Source organism: Triplophysa dalaica, chromosome 9 (assembly GCF_015846415.1).
Source record: "Triplophysa dalaica isolate WHDGS20190420 chromosome 9, ASM1584641v1, whole genome shotgun sequence".
NCBI classification, from domain to species: Eukaryota; Metazoa; Chordata; class Actinopteri; order Cypriniformes; family Nemacheilidae; genus Triplophysa; species Triplophysa dalaica.
The window spans coordinates 4,957,561-4,978,831 of NC_079550.1; the positions used below are offsets into that span (position 1 = coordinate 4,957,561).

Here is a 21,271-nt window from a genome sequence, read left to right on the forward strand (position 1 = left end):
CTTTCACATGCAAAACACCATCTAAGAGACAAAGACAACTAACTTTCCCTCCAAAATTCCCATCTCCTGATTGGATCAGTCACCTCTGTAGGATGTGACATCCTTACAGTTTAAAAGAGACCACGAGAAGAGTCTCTTTGAGTTGTTTTAGAGTGAGTGTGTGTGTTGGTGGAGGTTTTTAGGAGTTGTTCTTCAGGTGTGCAGTTTGTGGGGGTTTGTTCTGCATCTCCTTGCGTTCTGCATCTCCAAAGGATGGACTAGAAGAAGACTTCACCTTTAACTCTTAAATTTGTGCCAGGCTGCGGCCTCCTCTTTGCAGATACAGATCCTCTGCATAAAACTGGTTCTCTATGATCACTTTCACCCAAGATCACCTGGAGCATTAACAAACTGCATCAGGACACTTTCTTTCTTGTGATGGGCAAGACGTGCAAGTATCAAACTTTGTCTTATTAATGGATGCACAGGGCAACATTAATCCTTTAACAAAGGTGCTTTACAAGAAGAAACTGATGTATAGTTCAGGCTATTGATCTTCTGAATATCATATACTGCCATTAATCTATGCTCTGTTCTTCTCTCTGCTTCAACTTCAACCTTATTCCAATGCTTAACTGTATGTGTTTGTATGTTAGATTAGTATGTGTCTAGTCTAGGTAATAAACTCCTGTTTTATTTCACATGTGATGTTGTTTGTAGTTCATGCTCATAAAACGGAGTCCCTAAACATGCCGATTCTTGCTACCTGCTCGTAATGCTAAGTGATTTCCCCAAATCATGAATTTGATCCAGGTAATTATAATTGATCATTATTAATTAAATTCATCCCAATTTGGGTTGATATTTGTTTCCCTTACAAAGGGTGGTGGAGAATATATTACTTATAATTGTGATCAAAGCTCATGATAATTCTTACATATTTGATGACGAATAGTGTTTAAATAATTCTGTTCCTCATTGAATTCACTACATAATTTTCTGTCATATGCTGTGAAGGAGGGCTCATATGAACAGGTCAGGTCACCGGCACAGACAAGGAGGGAAACACATCATCAAATTCATTATTTTACGTACACAATTGTGATTTTATTTAATCTGAGGAAAAAAAAAAGATAAACATGCAGAAATTAAAAAATGTAAACAAAAATAGAAACTCGTGTCAACGTGCAGAAATGAATGTTAAGGACCCTCATTTTCATAGTAAAATGATACAGTGAAGCACATTTATTATGCACTTTCATCTGCTATGTGATTTACTGTAGACCCTGACATGTAAACTAAGGTTAATAGTCCGAAACTTCGGCGGGAACATGACCAGATGAAGATGTTGTGTACAGTAGTTTCCAACAGCTGGTCGGAATGTAGCTGGTATGACTTCAGTTGTACATGGTCATTGTCAAGAACTACAAATAAAAAGGAAGGATATCATGAATATTTTAAATGTAGATGTTACATACGATACATCTGTTCAGCTTCATAACTCAATGTTGTCATGTAACACAATCAGTTACGAAGAATTATAAGTGCTGGATTACACACATCAAAGAACTTTACAGGAAGGAAAAATACAATGTGTTTGTGTTGAAGGTTTTTTTTTTACCTGTGGACAGTTGATTGTAATCATTCCCACTCCCACAATATCAAAGGACCGAAACTTGGCTGAAAAAGACAAACACAAATATGCATACTGCTGCCAAATACATTTCATTGCATCATTTGTTGATCTTTTATCAAATGAAAGCCACATTTTTTCATTTTGGCACATTTTTTACAGTTGTGCATTAAGTGTTCATTTCTCTTTGATTTGTGTTTGTTCTCTTACTGATCATGCAGTCCAGTTTGAGGAGCAGGAAGAGGAATCCTGGGAAACTGACGGTCATATCTGGCTCTGTGTAACGCAGGCTGATCAGCTGCAGAATGAAATCATCCACCTTTATGCCTAGACCAGAGCAGATGACCACAGAGAAACACAACACATGAATGAACCGACATCTGACAGCTAGGTGTGTTAACACAAAAAAGGTTAAATTAGAGGTGTGTGTGTACATTTATATAAATATGTAAGTTTCACCTGCTGCTGTCAGAGCCTGTGGGATTTCTTGGTACTCCAGCGTGTGATTCTTGTTTTTGTCAACTGTCATGAAAATCCCCTAGAAAACAAACAGACAGAAAAGCAGATAGTGGCACAATCTTTTCTTGTTCTTATTCATTTTCGTCTGTTCCTCACTTCCCTGTATTTACTGTTAAACGGCTTTGATGTAATGCAATATTGTAAAAGACAATATGGAAATAAATTTGAATCAAACAATGATTTGCATTGTTGACTGTTTGATATAAACCTTGTAAGAGCTTTGGAAAAAAAGTGTGCATATAAAGTAATATGCATTGCATTTTTCTTCCATCAGGTCAGTGTTTGGGACAAACTCACAGCAGAGCAGTGAACAGATCAGAGGTTAAAGGTGAAGCAATGAATTTGGGTTTACTCCTCCTCACACAACACCACAGTGTTTTGAAATCCTTTTTTTTTAAACCCACTCTCTATCCCTCAACATGTTAAAATATACTTTAATTTTCCAAACAAAGAAACATCCTCACCGTCCACTTGGTGAGTTTTTCCCACAATGCCAAGAATTCCGTCCAGTCGAGATGACCCGTTCCTTTGCTCTGATTGGTGCAGTTAAGGTGACATACCGATCCCCAAACAATCTGTTCAAACGCGCCATAAACCAGCACACTCACACACCTCACGCAACTGAGATAAGACACTGGCAATATTCCAAGCTATCTCTTCAAATTTTATTTCTGCTGTGCACATCTCTAACAAGGGATCAAACCTAATTATTTTCTGTGAAAATCAACACTGTGATGTCATAGTGACAAGTACACTTGTTAGGACATAGCATGCAGGATACGTCCATGAGCACCACAAAGCTCTTGCAGATCTCCAAACTCAATTTCTTCTCACTGCCTGCGAAGACTGACCCAAAAGAAAAAGAGAAAAGAAACTGTCAAGAAACTTCCTCATTGGTTAACGCTTCACGTCCTGAGAAGTTCACTTCTCACTGTACTAATATGAAAACTGTAAGCGGAACTGTAACCCTGAATTCTCTCGCTTCATGCATAATATGCAAATCTACTGAACAACAGTTCAGAGATGAAAAACACACTTCTCACCTCCCTTCGCAATGGCCTCTGTCAGCAGGTTATACAGATCCAGCGGCCTACAGAAAGATCCCTACAGACACACATGTACAAACCATAACTTTTATCTTGCAAATTAGGCATTACATGTGCAAATGAAATGTTTTACCTTGGTACAGTGTTTCATGAAGAGATTTTTAGCTTCAGTAATCGATGGGAGTCCTGACAGACGTGGAGACAATGGCTATATACATATAATTAAAGAATGAGAAATGCGAAAATGTTGATAAAAATTTAATCAAAACAGTGATGCCATATGAATTCATTATTTTACCTCCGAGGGTGAGATCACGTCTGTTAAAGGCTTCTTAATAGGCCTGCAAACACACACATTCAACAACATTTAATGTAGGTAAAACTTTCACTTTACAGGTCAAATCCGGATCCAGTTTATGATGCTGAAAAACTAAACCATCAGAAAAATGTGAGATCAAAGCTTTCTCATTTAAGCAGGAGTATGTTATTGCTGAGATGCTGCTCTTTCATAGCTCAGGAGATTGGATGGAGTTCTCAGTTGTGTTTCATTTAAGTATCAACATCTCATGATAAATAAAAAGAGAATCAAATGAGAGTGTAGTTGTGTAAACACAAATAATCCGGATTTGAGTTAATTTGATGCAAAATGTTTGAGTCTTTGCAGACTTGACAAATCTGATCTCAGTTGGAGACAATGTTGACATCTCTTCTGAAACTTTAATGACAGAGACATTTTTTTCTCAGGAGAAGTATCCAAGACACAGGTGAGACTTCAGCAAAACTTTCAGATTTTGGTTGATGTATAGGAGAAATAACAACTTCTGAATGCTTTTCATTTGATCTCACTCAGTCTACAGAGATGTGAGCGTGAGCGTCTCCTACACGGTGTGGTTTCCTTTCTCCGTCAGAACTCTCAGGAGAAATTCTCCCATCCTATTGGCCTCTGACGTGGCAGGAATGACAATGTAATGACCGGGTGGCAGGCAACCGCGCAACACAACCTCCCGGCGCTGCTCATCACTGTGTTTGATCACAGGTATCATGTGAGACAGATCCCGTGAGGACACAAGCTCACCCTCAGATCCCACCTGATAACAACACACACAAACAATATCCATTTTTAAGAGCATCACGTGTGTGCGCCATCTGAGATAATAATAATAATATACACAAAAATATAAACAAATACACACATGTACCTTGTATATCAGCAAAGCAACAGGCAGCACCTGTCCACTCTTACGAGTCTGTTTTTGCATTAGCGCCAACAGGAAAGAGCATGTTAGCTCGGGGTCACTGGGGTCATCGTCCTCATTTAGCAACGTGAGCTTGTAATGCGGCGGATCTGCACACACACACACACAGACACACACACACAAATTAATTAGGTGTATCTGTAAGTTTGGGTATGTGTACATATTCGTGGTTATGTACCTTGAAAAGGGATCCATTTTCCATGATACGATGTGCAGTGCCAAGGCCGGTTGATGGCACTGCCTGCACTCAACGTGTCATCGCTCAGGTGACACACCTCCATGATGTCAAAGTTGTGCCGAAAATCTGACAGAGCCATCCTGATGAAAATAGAGAGCCAGACAGGTAGAGATAGAGAAGACAAGGTTGTGAAAACCACATGTAAACGCCCCGTGTATTAATCAGCCTATCAGCGATGAACCCAGCTCACCAAAACTCCCCATCATCCAGATTGATTCTCTGCACTCGGTTCTGCTCTTCTTTGCTCACCGTAAACCACTCAATCCTACACACAAATACACAACCTCAATACAAACACATACAAAGATACAACTAAAGCAGGATTACACATTCACAAACAAATCAACAAGGACACACATATGCATTAACACATACAGTGTGTATTAAATACCCAGATTTGTCACTCCAGGGTCCCTCCCACTCAGTTTTACCCCACGGGTTGAAAACCCGCACCAGCTCAACAGGAACAGTTTTAGTTTGTATCTGAAAAATACAATCAAACATCAAACATTCCTCAGTGTCTGAATCAGATATAAATATAGCTCTTTTACAGTCAAATAATGATTCAAAATGAATCTGACACAACGGGAAACGGAAGCTCATGAATCAAGCACATTGCATTGTGGGATACAGCAGTGTGCTCTGTTGTATAGAGCAAATTTTAGCATCAGCATCATAGAAAAAAAAAAATATGTGCAGTGTATAATAGCATACATAGAGCATAGTACTTAGAAACAGTAGTATGCATTTGAAGTCACACACACCCTCTTTCTTTATTATATGGCTGAGGAGGGTGAAGCAAAATAGGTAAAATATTTGTCTCACCGTCTCCAGACCAGTGACAGAATAGGCATGTCTGAACAGAATCCCAAAGTCATTGCTTTTCTCTAGAGCACCCTACACAAGACACAAAAATAATAGGTGGAAAATCTGTCTTTCTTAAAATGCAGTTAAAATCCTTTTAGTAAGAACACAACAAGGACAAACATGAAGACATGCACCTGATATATCTGCAGCCTTTACTTAAAAGGTCAGCAGGATAAATATCAGAACCAAATATTGCATTCAATTCCAACATATGGGCTCAAAACTAAATAGTATTTATGAATGATCATTTATTTACTTCACTTTGTGAAAACACGTATGACAGAGAAAGGTGATAGATGTCTATAGTGTTCTTCTGAAAAAAGTTTGATTCACATATTAAGCAGCGTTTCAATGCTTTTTGGGTTAATTTTTAGCTCAAAAGTGAGTGAAGTCACATAGGTTTGAAACAACAGATGTTTTCATTTTGGGTAACTGTCCCTTTAAATAAGCGTCGTAAAGAGACAGTACACCTGAGAGTTGGCACAGTTGATGAGAGCTCCTTTCTGCAGCAGGCGACGTAAGAAAGAGCCCAGATCCCGTGGCAGAGACCCCACTATAAAGACTTCTGTAATCCCACCGGTCATGTCCGCCATCGCCTCATGAGGAAAACCCATGTTCAGAGCGGTGTATCCACCCTTCAGCCTGAGACAGACAGACAGAGAGAGATGAGGTCAAGATGATGCAGTCAACACACAAAAAATAAAGGCTGTTGATGTGCATTCATGTCTCTCATATTATCACTGACTTGGCATAAGCTTTTTCCAGCAATGAGCTCCAGAACTCGTTTTTGTTTGAAGACTTCAGAAACATCAGCTGACCGTCACGCATGGGCAATCGGTCGTCCACTTGAACCTTACACCACTCGCCATACTGCCAAAACTACAGACACAAACGCACCGGTTACAACATGTGAACTTCAAGAACATCTTCACACTGTTTGCTATCATGTGACACAAACCTGAAAGAAGAAGCAGCCGTTGTATCCCTGCTGAAAGCTTTGACCCGGTGGGACAACACGTTCCATTAGAGACGGATATAGTGAGAGGGACGCCACCGCCGACAAGAACCAGCAGTCATCTGTGACACAACAATACAACACAATAACATTCTCTGCTTAATGAATTTCCATCTGCTCCAAACCTGGTGTGCTTCAGGACCCATGAGTAGTACCTTAGAGTTAACAAAAATAAACATTTTTCACAGTACAACAGGAGAAGCACTTCTGTACATAAAATCACATCTGTCTGATATCTCAGCTGCTTTTATGAACCACTTCACTTAGACCTGAAGCACCTGGAGATTGTTACTGGTTTAATGATTCATGATTATAGCAAATCTCACTCAGATATCCTTGGAGGATGTCTAATCGTGTGGCTCCATCCACGATGAACTGAGGAAACTCGCAGATCTCCTGCAGGTGAGAGAGTAGAAGAAGACCATACTTAAATGCAGTAAAAGCACAACACTTTTTCTTCCGTGGGAAACACATGTTTGGCAGAAAGCTCTGGCAGTGGGTCAATTTTGGGGTGATATCACAAATAGGTACCAAAAGTGTTATTAGTTTAGTTAAGTTTATTATTTATATAGCACACATAAACACAACAAAAGTTGACCACAGTGCTTTACACAATCTAAAACAAAACACGAAGAAAAGAACACAAATAACTAAGTAGTATAGGGTCGAGACAACAGATACACCTTCAGTTTAGATTTAAATAGCCGGACAGAGGACAAGGATCTCAAGTAGGGCAGCAGCGCATTCCACAGTCTAGGCACCTCTAGCTTTCAGGGGGGTCCTTGGCTGAGCCAGTGAGTAGTTGTCAGAAGACCTCAGATACCTGCCCGAGGTGTTCCAGTGCATTAGTACAGGCAGGTAAGAGGGAGCAAGACCATTAACTCTTTCCCCGCCAGCCTTTTTAAAAAAAACTTGCCATCCAGCGCCAGCGTTTTTTTACATTTTCACTAAATATTCTGTAATTAATTTATGGACAAACAATATATCAAATGAAAGAACAGAGTCTCAGCTTTCAAACAAAAGAAACTGTATTCTTCTATCTTCAATTGTTCTTTTTTTATCACCCCTTAGATGTGGGTAGGTTTCTTCAAAAATGCATCACTTTGATTAAACAGCTGAGATAATTAAATAAAATTGGTCAAAGACCCCACCCAGATTACACTAAGAACAATCATTAAAAACAGATCAAACATATACGTTTAAGGTTCAGAGCCTCTGTACTTTTTCCAAAGGTGTGTAACACCTGCTGTATAACAGTACAAACACCGATTGCCGTAACAACTCGTCTTTGGCGGGGAAAGTTTTTTATTTAAATGACGAGACAAAGCCTTTAAAATAGGGGTAATATGATGAAATGTTCGGCCTCCTGTTAAAAATCTGGCTGCTGCATTTTGCACCATTTGAAGCCTATATAAAGTAGACTGACAGATAAAAAGTTAAAGTAGTCCAGCCGAGATAAAAGGAAATTTGAGGCCATCCAAGATTTTAAATAATTTAGACAGGCATGCAAAGAGTCCAAGCCTTTCTTATCCGTGTGCTTAAACGGTAGATAAACTTTGGGTGTCATCCGCATATAAATGGAAGGACACGCCATGCCTTCTAAAAATCGAACCCAGGGGTAACATATAAAGCGAATATAAAGTGGGAGACCAGACGGAACCTCTAGGCACCCCACAAGAAAGGGAGGCTGTAGAGGAAACAGTACTACCTATGCCAACTGAAAATGTCCTGTCCGTCAAAAAAGATTTGAACCACTCTAGGGAATTACCACCAATGCCCATATAGTGCTCAAGAAGAGACAGTAAAATGGCATGACCAACTGTGTCAAATGCTGCACTCAGGTCCAGGAGCATTAAAATAACAGAGTCGGCTGAGTCAACAGAAAGTAAGATGTCATTAACAACTCTAAGTAGTGCAGATTCGGTACTATGATTAGAGAAGATAGAGCTGGATAAAGGATGTGCCGACCTGACACGACTTCACTACAAAATTTCAAATGCTATTAGATTATTAATGATAATCTTTAATCTATAATTTACATTATTAGTAAAATATTTTTTATTTAGCCTTGTCGTGCAAGCACTGTCAAGTTTGTGCAGAGGCAGCAGCTTTTGCCAGAGGGGAACTGGAATCTCCTGGTTGGGTTTTTTTCCCTATTGGAGTTTTGGGTTCCTCGCCACCGTTTGCATACTGTTTTCCACTATTTGCCTGGCTTGGGGGGCTGCTTTAGAATTCAGAAGTTTTACATAATTAATATTGCATATATAAATGTATGGTCTGTATAATATTTGACTTGTGTTTCTCTCTCCTTTATCTGCATGCGCGAGTGCGCATGCTTGTCTGTGCAGGGCTCCAGAGTGTGACCAATTTAGTCGCACATGCGACCTTATTTTACAATGGTGCGACTTAAAATTATCAGAGGTCGCACCGGTGCGACCAGCCGTTCGAAGGGAAAAAAGTCTCCGCAATTCTGAAAGTCTTCATGTGATTCATCAACAGACACACATCAGGCACATATCGTGGTCTAATCCAGTGGTTCTCAACTCCAGTCCTCAGGCCCCATCTGACAGAATATTTTAGATGTCTCCCTATTGAACCCATGAACAAGTTAATGAGATAATGAAGTGATGATTGATCAATAATGATGGTCTAAAATTTGGGTGCACCTAACTTTTGTGCTGGTGCAACCAAGAAAAAAAGTTAGGCGCACCAGTGCAACCAGTGCAAAAAGTTAGTCTAGAGCCCTGAGGATGTATTGATAGGATGTATTTTAAAATCATCACTATTTAATTCAGAAGCAAGACTGTGCATGGCTTGCCTTCTGTTCCTTCATTTAGTATTTTGTTTGTCTTCGCTGGGTTTACTTTTCCCATTCATTTTACATAGAGTTGCTCAACATGTTGCGACTACATTTTTGTTTGAATGCCGGACGTTCCTTAACATAGGGATCTCAATGGATGGTGGCTTTACCACTGGCGTTTCGGTTGCTGTTGCCAGCTTGCCGCCACCTCCCTTCTTAACATCTCTCCCTGCATGGTTATGCTGTGTGCTGCGTGCATTCACTCTAAGGAAACAGCGGAGAAGGAGAGGAAAACGGGGTGGTAGAGCTGCTAGATTAAATTTAGCGTTTGGTCGGGATGGTCTTTCATGCTGCATCCACGGGGAAAGGGATAGGAACGACGTATACGCCGTCATCGGTGATGCCATACCAATAGATTGTTTGTCTGGCAGGGAAGCCGGCTTATCAGCCTCGGCGGTGTCGCCTTCTAGATCTACGGTGGGGTGGAGTAGTTCAGCGGCACCTCTGACCAGTGTCCTGAGGATTACCTCAGGTTCCATCAGGTTCCACAGTCAGTCAGTAACTCTTGGAGAATTCAAGATCGCTGGGGAACAAGACGTTTATTTTGAATTACTTTATAATTTCCGGGAATTTCGACTTCTTATTTGCTACGGAGACTTGGCTTCCTCCGGACGATGTGAGTCCTTTTTCAGATCTCTTGCCCAGTAACTACAATTTTTAAATACCCCTCGTCCTTTCGGCTGAGGTGGAGGCCTGGCTTCGAATTTTAAAAACTGTTATTGCTGTCATATCGTGGATACAGATCGTTTTTCATCCTTTGAAGTCCAGCTCCAGCTCCATACACAAAAAATGCACACATATTTAGACACATCGACATAGACACACGGACGGACACACAGCAGGGCTCTTGAATAACTTTTTCCACTGGTTGCACTGGTGCGCCTAACTTTTTCTCTAAGTTTTAGACCGCATCGCATTTAACGCATTTAACATTTTCCTGCTTTAACCAGTTCACTTCTTTTAATGACCATAGGCAAAAATTACTTGTAAATCTTTATCTTACAAACTGTTTAACATTAAGTTCTTCATTTGAAGCACACATCTACATGAAAGGTAACTTACTGAAAAAGTGTTGGTGCTTAAAGTGCTTCAGTGAAGTGAAATTTAAACTTAAAGGATCTCAAGATAAATGGACCAGGGCTTGAAGGCTCCGTGTCAGAGCATTGCTTCTGATTTTCGGACGGATCAGGCCTTAACTTTAATGAGGCCTTAACCTTTAACTTTAACATTATTCACGAAAAAGTTGTGAATTGTTCTTTTCATCTTCTCTCATCATCCGCTGCTACATCCACTCTGTTTAACTAACAGCATTAGGCTGCTCACCTCTCTGTCTGCAGCACACGCATTTTCAAACGTACACATGAGGTTGCGCTACAGTTTTTTTTTTGTCCGTCATTTTGACTGACAGTGACATGCTTGTAAAAAATCTGTCATAATCTGTTATTTCCCGTCATTATGGTTCAAGGTGGCATTAGGTGGTAATTTGTATCTTCGTGACATCATCACGCTGTACTGGCGTCTCGGAACTTGTTGTATTGTGATACAACTGAATGCCCAATAAAGCCATTACAGTTTTTGATAGCATATTCAAGCCCTTTCCAAATCACTTTTTATTTTGCTCATATCTTGTGTATGTAACAAAAGTTATGGCTGAGGTCGACTGAAGCGCTGTGATTTTCAGGAACGGAATTTGTAGTAAATCGTGTTTAAATTTCAGTGATGAAATTGAAAGCACAACAGTCCAGTATCACAAATAAAAGTCACTTTACAGTGGTGAGAGTCTTACTCTATTAACAATTTATAAAAATAATCCTAGTGTTGAAGTCTATAAAAATACTGTACAAAACCGTTTGAATAAAACGAAAGTAAGGAAAATGGTGCAGCACACTTAAAGAATGAGAGCTCTGCAATTATCACTACACAAGGAAACTAACAAACATTACGGTTAACAAATAATAAGCAGTGAAGCAAGTTTTAAGTTGTTTATCATGTGCAGTTTCTGGACTTTTGATCATCTCTTGTATGTTTTGCAATTGCGGTCCGGCTTCTTACTCTCGGTGCTGCAGACTGGGATCTCTGTTAACTCACGAAAACATGGTGTAAAATAACTTTGCGTGACATAGTCTTCACAGGACTGGCGGGAAATGTGCATTGATACTCATCCATTCTTCATGTTATGTGGTTTACTTGGATAGGTGAACTGTCTTTCCCGCGTCCCAGCGTGATATCCGACAGGTTTTCCCGGAACGCATCATATGTCTAGTCCGTAACAATGAGGGTGAAAACACGCTTCGCTAGCAAATCACGCTGAAGGGAAACGGGGATTTACAAATTGCCCTCATTGTGATCCGGCAAAATGATGGACGGCCTTCCGATTTTTCGAGAATTTTCAGTTAACGCGACCTCTGGTACACACACGTGCAGGAATATCTGGACCACGGCCAATCAGAGGGGGTGTCTGCCATTCACTATCTCTGATTGGTTTAGACCACGATATGTGCCTGATGTGTGTCTGTTGATGAATCACATGAAGACTTTCAGAATTGCGGAGACTTTTTTCCCTTCGAACGGCTGGTCGCACCGGTGCGACCTCTGATAATTTTTAGTTGCACCATTGAAAAATAAGGTCGCATGTGCGACTAAATTGGTCGCACTCTAGAGCCCTGATCCTATAAAATTACTTCTCTCTATCTCACCTGCTACCCGTTAGGTTTCCCTGTTTAGTCCCTCATGTTCCCTCGTCTTGTGTCAGACCGTTGCTTTTTAACAGCATATGCTGACTGCCTCTGACAATCTTGTCTAGCTCTGTTAAAGCCTTGTCTTAGTCGTTGTTATAGCCACATTATCTTTCAGCCTCAGCCTTTTGTCCTACTCTGGTTATAGCTTTGATTTCCTGTGCCTACCCTGTTTTTTAGTTTATTTTGGCCCCGCAGTTCCCGTTGGCGCTCCGGATCTCGTATCTTTTCGGTGGTCTGGCAACGACCTCACCTCTAACCTAGCACGCATCTCCACACGGAAACACCAATAACTCCTTAAAGAGTACATAACATGAGATCATGAAAATTACACTTCATGCAGTGAGTAATGTTGCCGTGTTTGAAAGTAAACTGTCTGCCAAGTTGTAAAGGGAGAAAGTTAATTAATATCACCTGATTATAATGATCTTGTGAATAATTATCATGTATTTTGTTATATCTGTGAGTAATATACATATAAAACACAAACGTAAAATCAACTGTAGAAAATAGACTCAGGCTTCGTATTTAAATTCTATGAATTAAAACTATGCACAATATAAAACACGGTCAATTTAAGAACAAAGCAAGGTCAATGTTAATGTTACAATAGCTTTACAAAATCCCCATGTTTAATTGTACATGAAAAGTCAGCTGAAACTGTTTTGCGGGCAGTGCATGGTATTCTGTCCCGTGGGCTCATGGGAGATACTCATCCCAAGTATCCGTTGCTGAGTGCTTCTAAATCTGGGCGTAACCAAAGTCTTGTATCTTGTACTTACCCGTTTATTTGTGATCGTGTTCCTCTTTTGATTCGTCAAGTATAGTACGTGTTTAGTTTAGTTTATGACATGTGTTGTTTAGTTTAGTGTGAGTTAGTCTACATCCGTTTATTATCCTGTCTCTCCAATTATACCCCATCATGGGTTTTTGTTTCTTATTGTCTAATAAATCCCTTTGTTAACCCCTTTGATTCCTGTGTCATTGCCTGCAATTTGGTTCTCCTTGAGTGTCCGTGACACTACTTATGTACTCCTTGAATATCCAAAGATTCATATACACTCAAGCATGTAGTCAAAAGTGTGTTTGGTTTTTGATGAATTGCAGGTCCAGTGTGTAATTTTTGGAGGATCTATTGACAGAAATTCTATGTCTTCAAAGGTGTCTAAAGAGCTTACACAATATAGTGTTATGTTTTTATTACCTTAGAATGAGCTATTTCCCAGATAGCACAATCCATCTGGCTTACGTCTATTTGACGTCTGCATTTACATCTGCAAGATACCTCCAATACATAGTTTGCTCATCTGCATTATGTCTCGGAGACGTCTGAACGTTTGTCATACGTCTGTTAAAGATCTGGAGAACTGCTGTGTAAAAACATCTGCTAAACATCTTAGAAAGAGCTGCTTTACATCCATTCTAAATCATAAACATCTTACAGACGTCTTCTAGATGTCTATATGACATCTGACAGCAGACATCTCCGAGATGTATTGCAGATGAGCAAACTATGTATTGTAGATGTCTGTAAAATGTAAATGCAGATGTCAAATAGACGTATGTATGTGTGGAGCTATCAGGGTTCTATCTACATAAACGGCGGGTCCCCTTGCATATAATTCGACATGTTCTGTCAGCCTTCATAGTGTTTTGAACGGAAGGGGGAGGTGTGGAGTGAGGGTTGGTTGCAATTCGCAACATTGCCGCTAGATTTCACTGACTGGACCTTTAAGAAATAAATGCAATTTTTTTCTAAGTCAATGCGTGTGAAGAAGCTCTTTTAAAACATCCTGAGAGAACAGAATTTCCAACATTCTGATTATTATTATTTTTCTCTGGGCAGTTTGTGCTCGGGCATCTATTGTGGTGTGTGCATCTACTCAATAACTAACCCTACAGCATCTTATATAAACATTTCATAAAAATCATGAAAGTTAAACTATTTTTATGTTATAAATCACTGTACTGTTTGAAGTAAGAATCACTGTAGTTGTGGCCTTATAGTGTGATCCTAAAAGTAATCTACATCTGCAAATTAACTGATTAACTTTTCTGGATAACTAACCTGTTTTTAGGCAATGTTTGAGGTCAATTATTTAAATTCGACCTTAAATTTATACTTAAATGTGTTGGCATCTCTTCATATTAACTGTGGATATATTGAAAATATAGAAATAAAAATAGAAACAAACGAGACTAGAGGAGAAACGTCTGTGCCGTTTCTTAGGAGATGTCAATTTACCTTTGGTCGTTTCCAAACCACGTCGGGGGAAATCAGCATGTGCTGGAAATAAAAGTTAGAGTCCATGTAGAGTCCATCCTGCAGTGGGATTCCGGGGGGAAACTCGAGTGTCGGGCTCTTCATTCGCTCCCAAAAATTCAGATGAGATTCAGACGAGCTCGATTTTCTCCTTACTGTCGACTCAGTTTCGAATTTAAACTTAAACTCGTCTTTCTGAAACGATTTCATTGCGCACGACTGTATGGAAGAATAGACTGAATTTCAAAGCTCAACTGCGCGATTCGAGGATGAGTTATTGGTCTTCCTCGTTTCGAGTCTCTTACCTGCGCTAAACCCCGCCCCCTGCTCTTAACCGTAAACACTCTTCCATATATAAATATTTTATTTAGTATATTCGTTTTCAATTTATTACAGACTTCTATTGTTTTTATACTGACCTAAGAATATTTTCTATTCCCTGCCAATAACCACAGCCACAAACCCTTACAGAAATCTTTCTGCATGTATAATTTCAAATAATCATTGTTTAGTTTATTGCTCATCAGGTTCGTCCTATATCTTCGTGGGAACCGTAGATGATCTCAGGTTTTACTTTCTTTTTAGTCTGTTAACGCAATCGTACGCACACACGCCCTTTTTGCAAACACGCCGCTGTCAATAGAGTCCTTACTAAAGGTCACATTTGTATTGTTTTTTATTATGATCAAAGAACTCGATCAGCAGCAAAGCAAATGACAAAAGCGGTCGAGATACAGCTCAAAATCAAGAGAAAAATCACACGTGCCTATATTTTGTAAGAATTTTTGGTGCCCTTAAGACAAGTAATGTCAACGCTTAATATCTTTTTTGCTTCATTTCCTTTACATTTTTGAGAAGTTTTCAACATATCTGCTAGAAAAGTTTTGGGGAAGTACACTCTCAAAATATAAAGGTGGAGAAAATTCAAAGCCAGAGTAAGGCTATTTCTTATTTTATGTTTCTATAGTCTGGAGACCCCTTTTTCCACAAAGAACTGTGAATATATGGTTCTTTATGTTACTATACAAGCCAAAAAAGAATTTCGTTCAGTAACCATTTTGAGAGAGTACTGCAAACACACAGAATCTCGGTACGCTGACATGTTTGTTTCAGTTTTAACAAACATTATATTAGAAACTCTGTATATGATTCAGCCCTTCATTAAAAATGTCCATCTCTCTGTATAAATCTCAAATGAGCAATAAGTGCAGTACATTTCAATAGAATTGAAAAGCATATCTTTTTTTTAATTATTTTATTATCTTTTGATTGTGTGTGCATTAACTTACAAATACAACTCATGAGCACAGATCATACTTAGTCCAATAAAACCACACCTGACAACATGAGAGTTGACGCAGATACAATTAGCAAAGGTTTTTTATGCAAAGTGACTTTCAAATGAGGAGTATATCAACAAAAGCATGTCACAGAAAGACATGAAGAGCTGCAACAGAGCGTTTTTAAAATCGTCTGCAGATGTATGAGCTGCTACATACATGTGAACTCCAACGCAGTCAAACAGAACCTGAAGTCTATATATGAATTTGCATCAGTTATGTATCCACGTGTTATTTTGGAGATTAGTCAGGATGCTGTTTCACAAAGTGAACAGTTAAGGGAACTTGAGAGTTTCGGCAGCATAGTTTACATGACATATTTACAGCATACCTCCTCCTATTGAAGTGGGCGTAACCAGTACTCGAGTTGAAGTAAAGATGGTCAAAATCCTCCCCCTGCTAAAACGGCCATCCCCACTACCCATCCCTTGCTATCTTATCAATGAATGTGTAAATATTAGCAGTATTTCAACATTTAGTTTTTGCGAATATAGAATAGACTTAAATACTGTGGACGAGGGTAACGTGCACATATAATGACACAACGATTTGTTTTAAATTGACGTCAGTGACATGATTTCAGCATCATGGCCAAGCGACATGGACAGCTTGGCCTGAGGGACTTCGGCTTTAAGAGGGCAAGAAGTAATTTAATTTAGTCATTTGGCAGACACTTTTATCCAAAGCGACTTACAGTGCACTTATTACAGGGACAATCCCCCTGGAGCAACATGGAGTAAAGGGTCTTGCTCAAGGACACACTGGTGGTGGCTGCTGGGATCGAACCAGCAACCTTTGATTTACCAGTTCAGTAGTTTAACCCACTAGACCACCATCTCGCATCTCAAAGTAACACTATGAAGGTAAGAGCCAGGAATACTTTTGATATGTCACCAAAGGCGGAATCTCTGGAGAGAGGCGACAACAGCACAGTTAACAATAGTTTGGAGCTCTTTTCTTCTTAGCTAACGCCAGCAAGCTAGCTAACGTCAGGTTAGACTTTACATTCACAAAGTTAATGTTAGATTTAGTTTCTGTTTCACCTGGAATATCTTACTTCAGGGTTTCCCACAGCACTTTATCGGCCACCTAAGCAACACACGCCTGCCTCCTTAAGTAGCCTAATGTTAGATTTAATTTCCGCATAAATGAATATAAGCCTGCATACTAATGAATTGTGAAGTTTTTAAGCTTACTGAATACATTCCTGGCTAGATAGTTGGAGGAAGGGTTTTCCCTCTGGCTATATGTGGGTATTCCTTCTAAGCCTTGTCTTACCTGCTATACCTTATTTGGTCATTCTGTGAACCCATGGACATATGAAACCATCCAGATATAAAACGACTTGTAGTTTCTAAAATAAATGAGTTCAAAAGCTGGATCTCTAGTTCTTGTGCTCCCAGATCTGAAGAATAATTCTCTCACAACATCCAACGTATTTCTGATTTGATTTTAAGGGAAATCCGAAAAACAGAAATAAACAGTGTTCGAAAATAACCTAAAGATCCCTTTCTGTCGGCCTCTCGACGTTTTGTCGAGAACGACAGATGGGGTTCGCCCTTGAGAACCAATCAACTCTGAGTACTATAGAAAGGCCAATGAAATTAAGCGAATGAAATTTGAATGTCGGTCTCCGCCCCCGGATGTCCGGTATAAAAGGAAGCGTAGGAAATTTCGTCTGCTACCCGGGCAGTGACATCGGTGGCTACGGCCCCAAAGTCCGCCTGTATTTGCAGCGTTACTGATGTGGAGACCTCTGCGAATGTAAACCCGCCAGCCAAGTGCTCACGGGCCGATCGCACCCCGATTCGCTCTTCTGAACATTCCCCAACCGGCGGTGGCATACCGTCCGGATCCTCAGGCACGCACTCGGAAACGATGCGTGACGTAGATGAGATGTCGCTCGCAGCATCGGAGGGAGACTGGCATCCGACTCTGACGAATCCTAGCTCCCCCCCAGGGGGGTCGAGCTCAGGAGGAAGCAGAAGTGATGTCAGCCATGCTAACCCGGGCGTCATTTTTATCCTGGAGGTGCATGAGGAGCTGTGTAAAACTTGGAGCGCTCCACTCACGGCCCGCTCCAGTCAAACCAGCTCTGGCTCCCTCACTTCCCTCGATGTTGGGCCAGCCAAAGGCTATGTCGAGATCCCCCGGGTGGAACGTGCGGCTGTGGTGCACCTGTGCCGCAGACGGCTGCCACCTGGGGGAATCGGCCACGCCTACCGCCCAAAGCGTGTAGGACTTCGGCATCACTGGTGTCGAAGGCTTGCGCTGCCGCGGGCAATGCTGCCTCTTCTCTCTACGCCGTGGCCATCCTGCAGATCCGCCAGGCCAAGGCGTTGAGAGAGCTCTACGAGGGCAAGGCCGACCCGGGTAATGCAGGTAATGCAGGATCTCGCTTTACGGGTGACCAAGGTGTCGGCACAGGCCCTGGGTCAAGCGATGTCCACGGTAGTGGTCCAGGAGAGACACCCCCGGCTGTACCTTGGGCAGAAGAGTGACACAGAGAAAGTCCAAGTTCTTGATGCAGCCGTCTCGCAGGGTGGGTTGTTGGTAACACCGTCGAGGACTGCGCTCAGCAGTTTTTGACGGTGAAGAAGCAGATAGTGGCAATTAGCCACATTTTACCGTGCCCTTCGACATCGGCTCCGGTTCCTGTGCCCAAACACTCTGTCACCATGATGGTGCGACTGTCCGCAGCACGCACCCAGTCGGTGTTGAACTGCCTGGAACACTTTTTCAGCCAAACAATTTCAGAGGCTCCTGGGACACATGGAGTCCTCTGCGGGGGTACTACCCCTCGGGTTGATGCACATGAGACCGCTTCAACACTGGCTACAGAGTCGAGTTCCGAGGACAGCGTGGCACACCGGCAGCAGGCACATGGGGATGACGCCCTTCTGCCAACGCACCCTAACCCCTTGATCTTCCATGACTTTTCTCAGAGCGGTGGACCCCCTCGGGCAGGGTACGAGGCACGTCGTGGTGACGATGGACGCCTCCCTGCAGGGGTACGGTACAGTGTGTAACGGGTACGCAGTAGCGGGGCGTTGGACGAACCCCCGCCTGTGCTGGCATATCAATTGCCAAGAGTTGTGGGCTGTGCTACTTGCACTGAGGAGGCTGTGGCCTCTCGTGCGGGACAAGCACGTGCTGGTCCAAGGACAGCACTACAGCTGTGGCGTACATTAATCGTCAGTGTGGCGTACGCTCACGGCGGCTAACACGACTTGCTCGAACGCCTCCACCTGTGGAATCAACAGGTGATCCGCTCCCTGCGGGCCACACACATCCCGGGCATCTGAACCAGACAGCCAACGCGCTTTCTCATCAGTATACACCTCGCGGAAAGTGGCAACTCCATCCCCGCAGTCCAGCTCATTTGGATGCTGTTCGGACAGGCCCAGGTTGTGGACGACCGGAACTTTGGCCACGCCCATGCCCATGTAGGGATATCGTAATTACTGAAATCAGATAAAGCTGTAGCGGAAGGGAGAAATAAGGCGCGTTTGAACTACCAGAGGGGAACCTGAACTGCAGTGGAGCGGAGCGGATAGAGAAGCAAGATGACGCTATAAGAAAGCAGAATGCGAAGAGGTGTGGTGAGAGTGCAATGGCACAGCGGATGCGAGGGAAGTTCGGGAGGTTCCACACGGCCTGCTGCCTTGAGAAGAGAAGCAATATGACGCTATAAGAAAGCAGAACGCGAAGAGTTGAGGAGAGATTGCAATGGCACAGCGAATGCGAGTGAAGTTCGGGAGGTTCCACAAGGCCTGCTGCCTTGAGATGCACCTTGCTGAAAAGACTCTCCGCCATTCGTGGTTGTTGGGTAAAGCTCACACACACGCACATCTACGAATTCGCTCCCCAAATTCTCTTTAGTTTAATCGCTCTGAGTGAGTTTGCGCCTTGCATTTAATTTTTCTTTTCCAAGTTAAATTCGATATTTTTTTGTGAATTGATTTCTTGAATGGTGTGTGTGCCCTGCGATTGGTTGGCACTCCATCCAGGGTGTATCCTGCCTTGATGCCCGATGACTCCTGAGATAGGCGCAGGCTCCCCGTGACCCGAGGTAGTTCGGATAAGCGGTAGAAAATGGATGGATGGATGGATTTCTTGAATGTTTTGAGTTAGACGTTTATCTTTGAATTTTTTGGTTTGGTGATTTTGTCACAGTAAGCATCCTCAGTTACTTAGAAAATTATTTGTTATATTTTGAATTGTGTGCATATAAATATATACATTTTTTGAAACCGTGCATATTGTTTAGACCTTTATATATATTGTTCATTCGTTTTTGTGTGTCAGAAATATTAAAATTTCTCATGATTTATTCATCAAAAATGGGTTACGAATGGTAAATTTGTCTGACTGAAATATAGTAACGTTCTTTTTCATTCGTTTTGGTTGACAGGCCAAATACTGTCTGGCGCTCGAACAAGGTTTAAACTTTTGACATTCACTGGGCGTACAACCGTCACAAGGTAAACCTTTTCGCCTCCGGCAACACCACCATTACCCGCTTTGGTACTCCCTGTCCGAGGCCCCCTCGGCACAGCTGACCACGGGATGGGCGGAAACACACCTTCCACCCCCCAGGAGCCTCCTAGGGAAGAGGAACACAAAGTGTTATTGGTTACACCGCACTGGTCTAACCGCACTTGGCTTCAGAGTTGATGCTCTGGACAGCGACTCCCCCTGACCCATTCCCCTGACAGAGGACCTGCTCTCTCAGGGGGAGGACACATTCTGGACTCCCAGATCAGACCTCTGGAACCTCCATGTCTGGTCTCTAGACGGGACGAGAAGATCCTGAGATGGCCACTCCCCCTCTATGGCGGAGACCATCACCCAGGCTAGGGCCTTATCTACTAGGTGGTTATACACCTCTAGATGGCGCCTCTTCTCGTCCTGGTGTCTCTCTCGACGAGAAGACCCACTGAGGTGCTTGATCGGGAGAGACTGGAGACTAACATCTCCCCTCCACAATGAATGTGTATGTAGTCGTATCGCCACTCCTCACGACTCAGTTGATGGAAAGTTTCTAGGGCTGCAAGACCTGGTCACCAGGTTCCTAAGAGGTGCAAGAGGGTGGAATCCGCCTAATCTCCACTCCATACGCGGGTCCTGGCGGAGCTTTTCTGGGCCCCCCAAGAGCCCCTCGGAGTTTCCGATCTTCCTCACCTGACGAGTAAGACGGCCCCCCTGATGGCGCTAGCTTCCTTTCATTGGCCTTTTCTATAGTAGTCAGAGTTGATTGGTTCTCAAGGGCGAACCCCATCTGTCGTTCTCGACACAACTTCTCGTTCCCTCCATCAGCAAACTGAGGTTACAGACGTAACCAAGACGTTTAACACCTAAGTTGAAGAATTTTTTTTTTTTTATGAGTATTATCCGCAGAGTTATTCTGTCGTGTCCGATCAGCGTCTTCTGATGGAATGTCGTTGCGCAATCCATCATCGTTCGCCAAACATTGTACAACATATATATGGCAAGGAAAGCCATAGCCATTACTTTTCC

General features: G+C 42.0%; 1 protein-coding gene across 1 annotated transcript; it reads right to left on the bottom strand.

Annotated features, from left to right (window-relative positions):
• Nucleotides 1–1,098: 1,098 nt before the first annotated feature.
• Nucleotides 1,099–14,861, bottom strand: LOC130428243 (calpain-1 catalytic subunit-like). Its single transcript, XM_056756099.1, has 20 exons — nt 14,394–14,861; nt 6,880–6,949; nt 6,497–6,615; nt 6,284–6,417; nt 6,009–6,180; nt 5,497–5,568; nt 5,063–5,154; nt 4,862–4,936; nt 4,612–4,751; nt 4,377–4,522; nt 4,060–4,265; nt 3,476–3,518; nt 3,311–3,385; nt 3,175–3,235; nt 2,913–2,977; nt 2,596–2,664; nt 2,072–2,150; nt 1,823–1,939; nt 1,601–1,659; nt 1,099–1,403 (listed from the first exon to the last, which is right to left on the bottom strand). The coding sequence occupies exons 1-20, from the start codon at nt 14,619–14,621 to the stop codon at nt 1,377–1,379; spliced, it is 2,049 nt and encodes a 682-aa protein (XP_056612077.1). The 5' UTR covers nt 14,622–14,861; the 3' UTR covers nt 1,099–1,376.
• Nucleotides 14,862–21,271: the final 6,410 nt, after the last annotated feature.

Excerpts from the sequence above, each read along its gene's own strand:
- LOC130428243 (XM_056756099.1), bottom strand. The coding sequence starts at position 14,621 with ATGAAATCGTTTCAGAAAGACGAGTTTAAGTTTAAATTCGAAACTGAG. Across the intron at positions 6,950-14,393 it reads TGGTTTGGAAACGACCAAAG|GAGATCTGCGAGTTTCCTCA; the intron begins GTAAATTGACAT and ends TCTCACCTGCAG. Across the intron at positions 4,937-5,062 it reads CCCTGGAGTGACAAATCTGG|GATTGAGTGGTTTACGGTGA; the intron begins GTATTTAATACA and ends ATTTGTGTGTAG.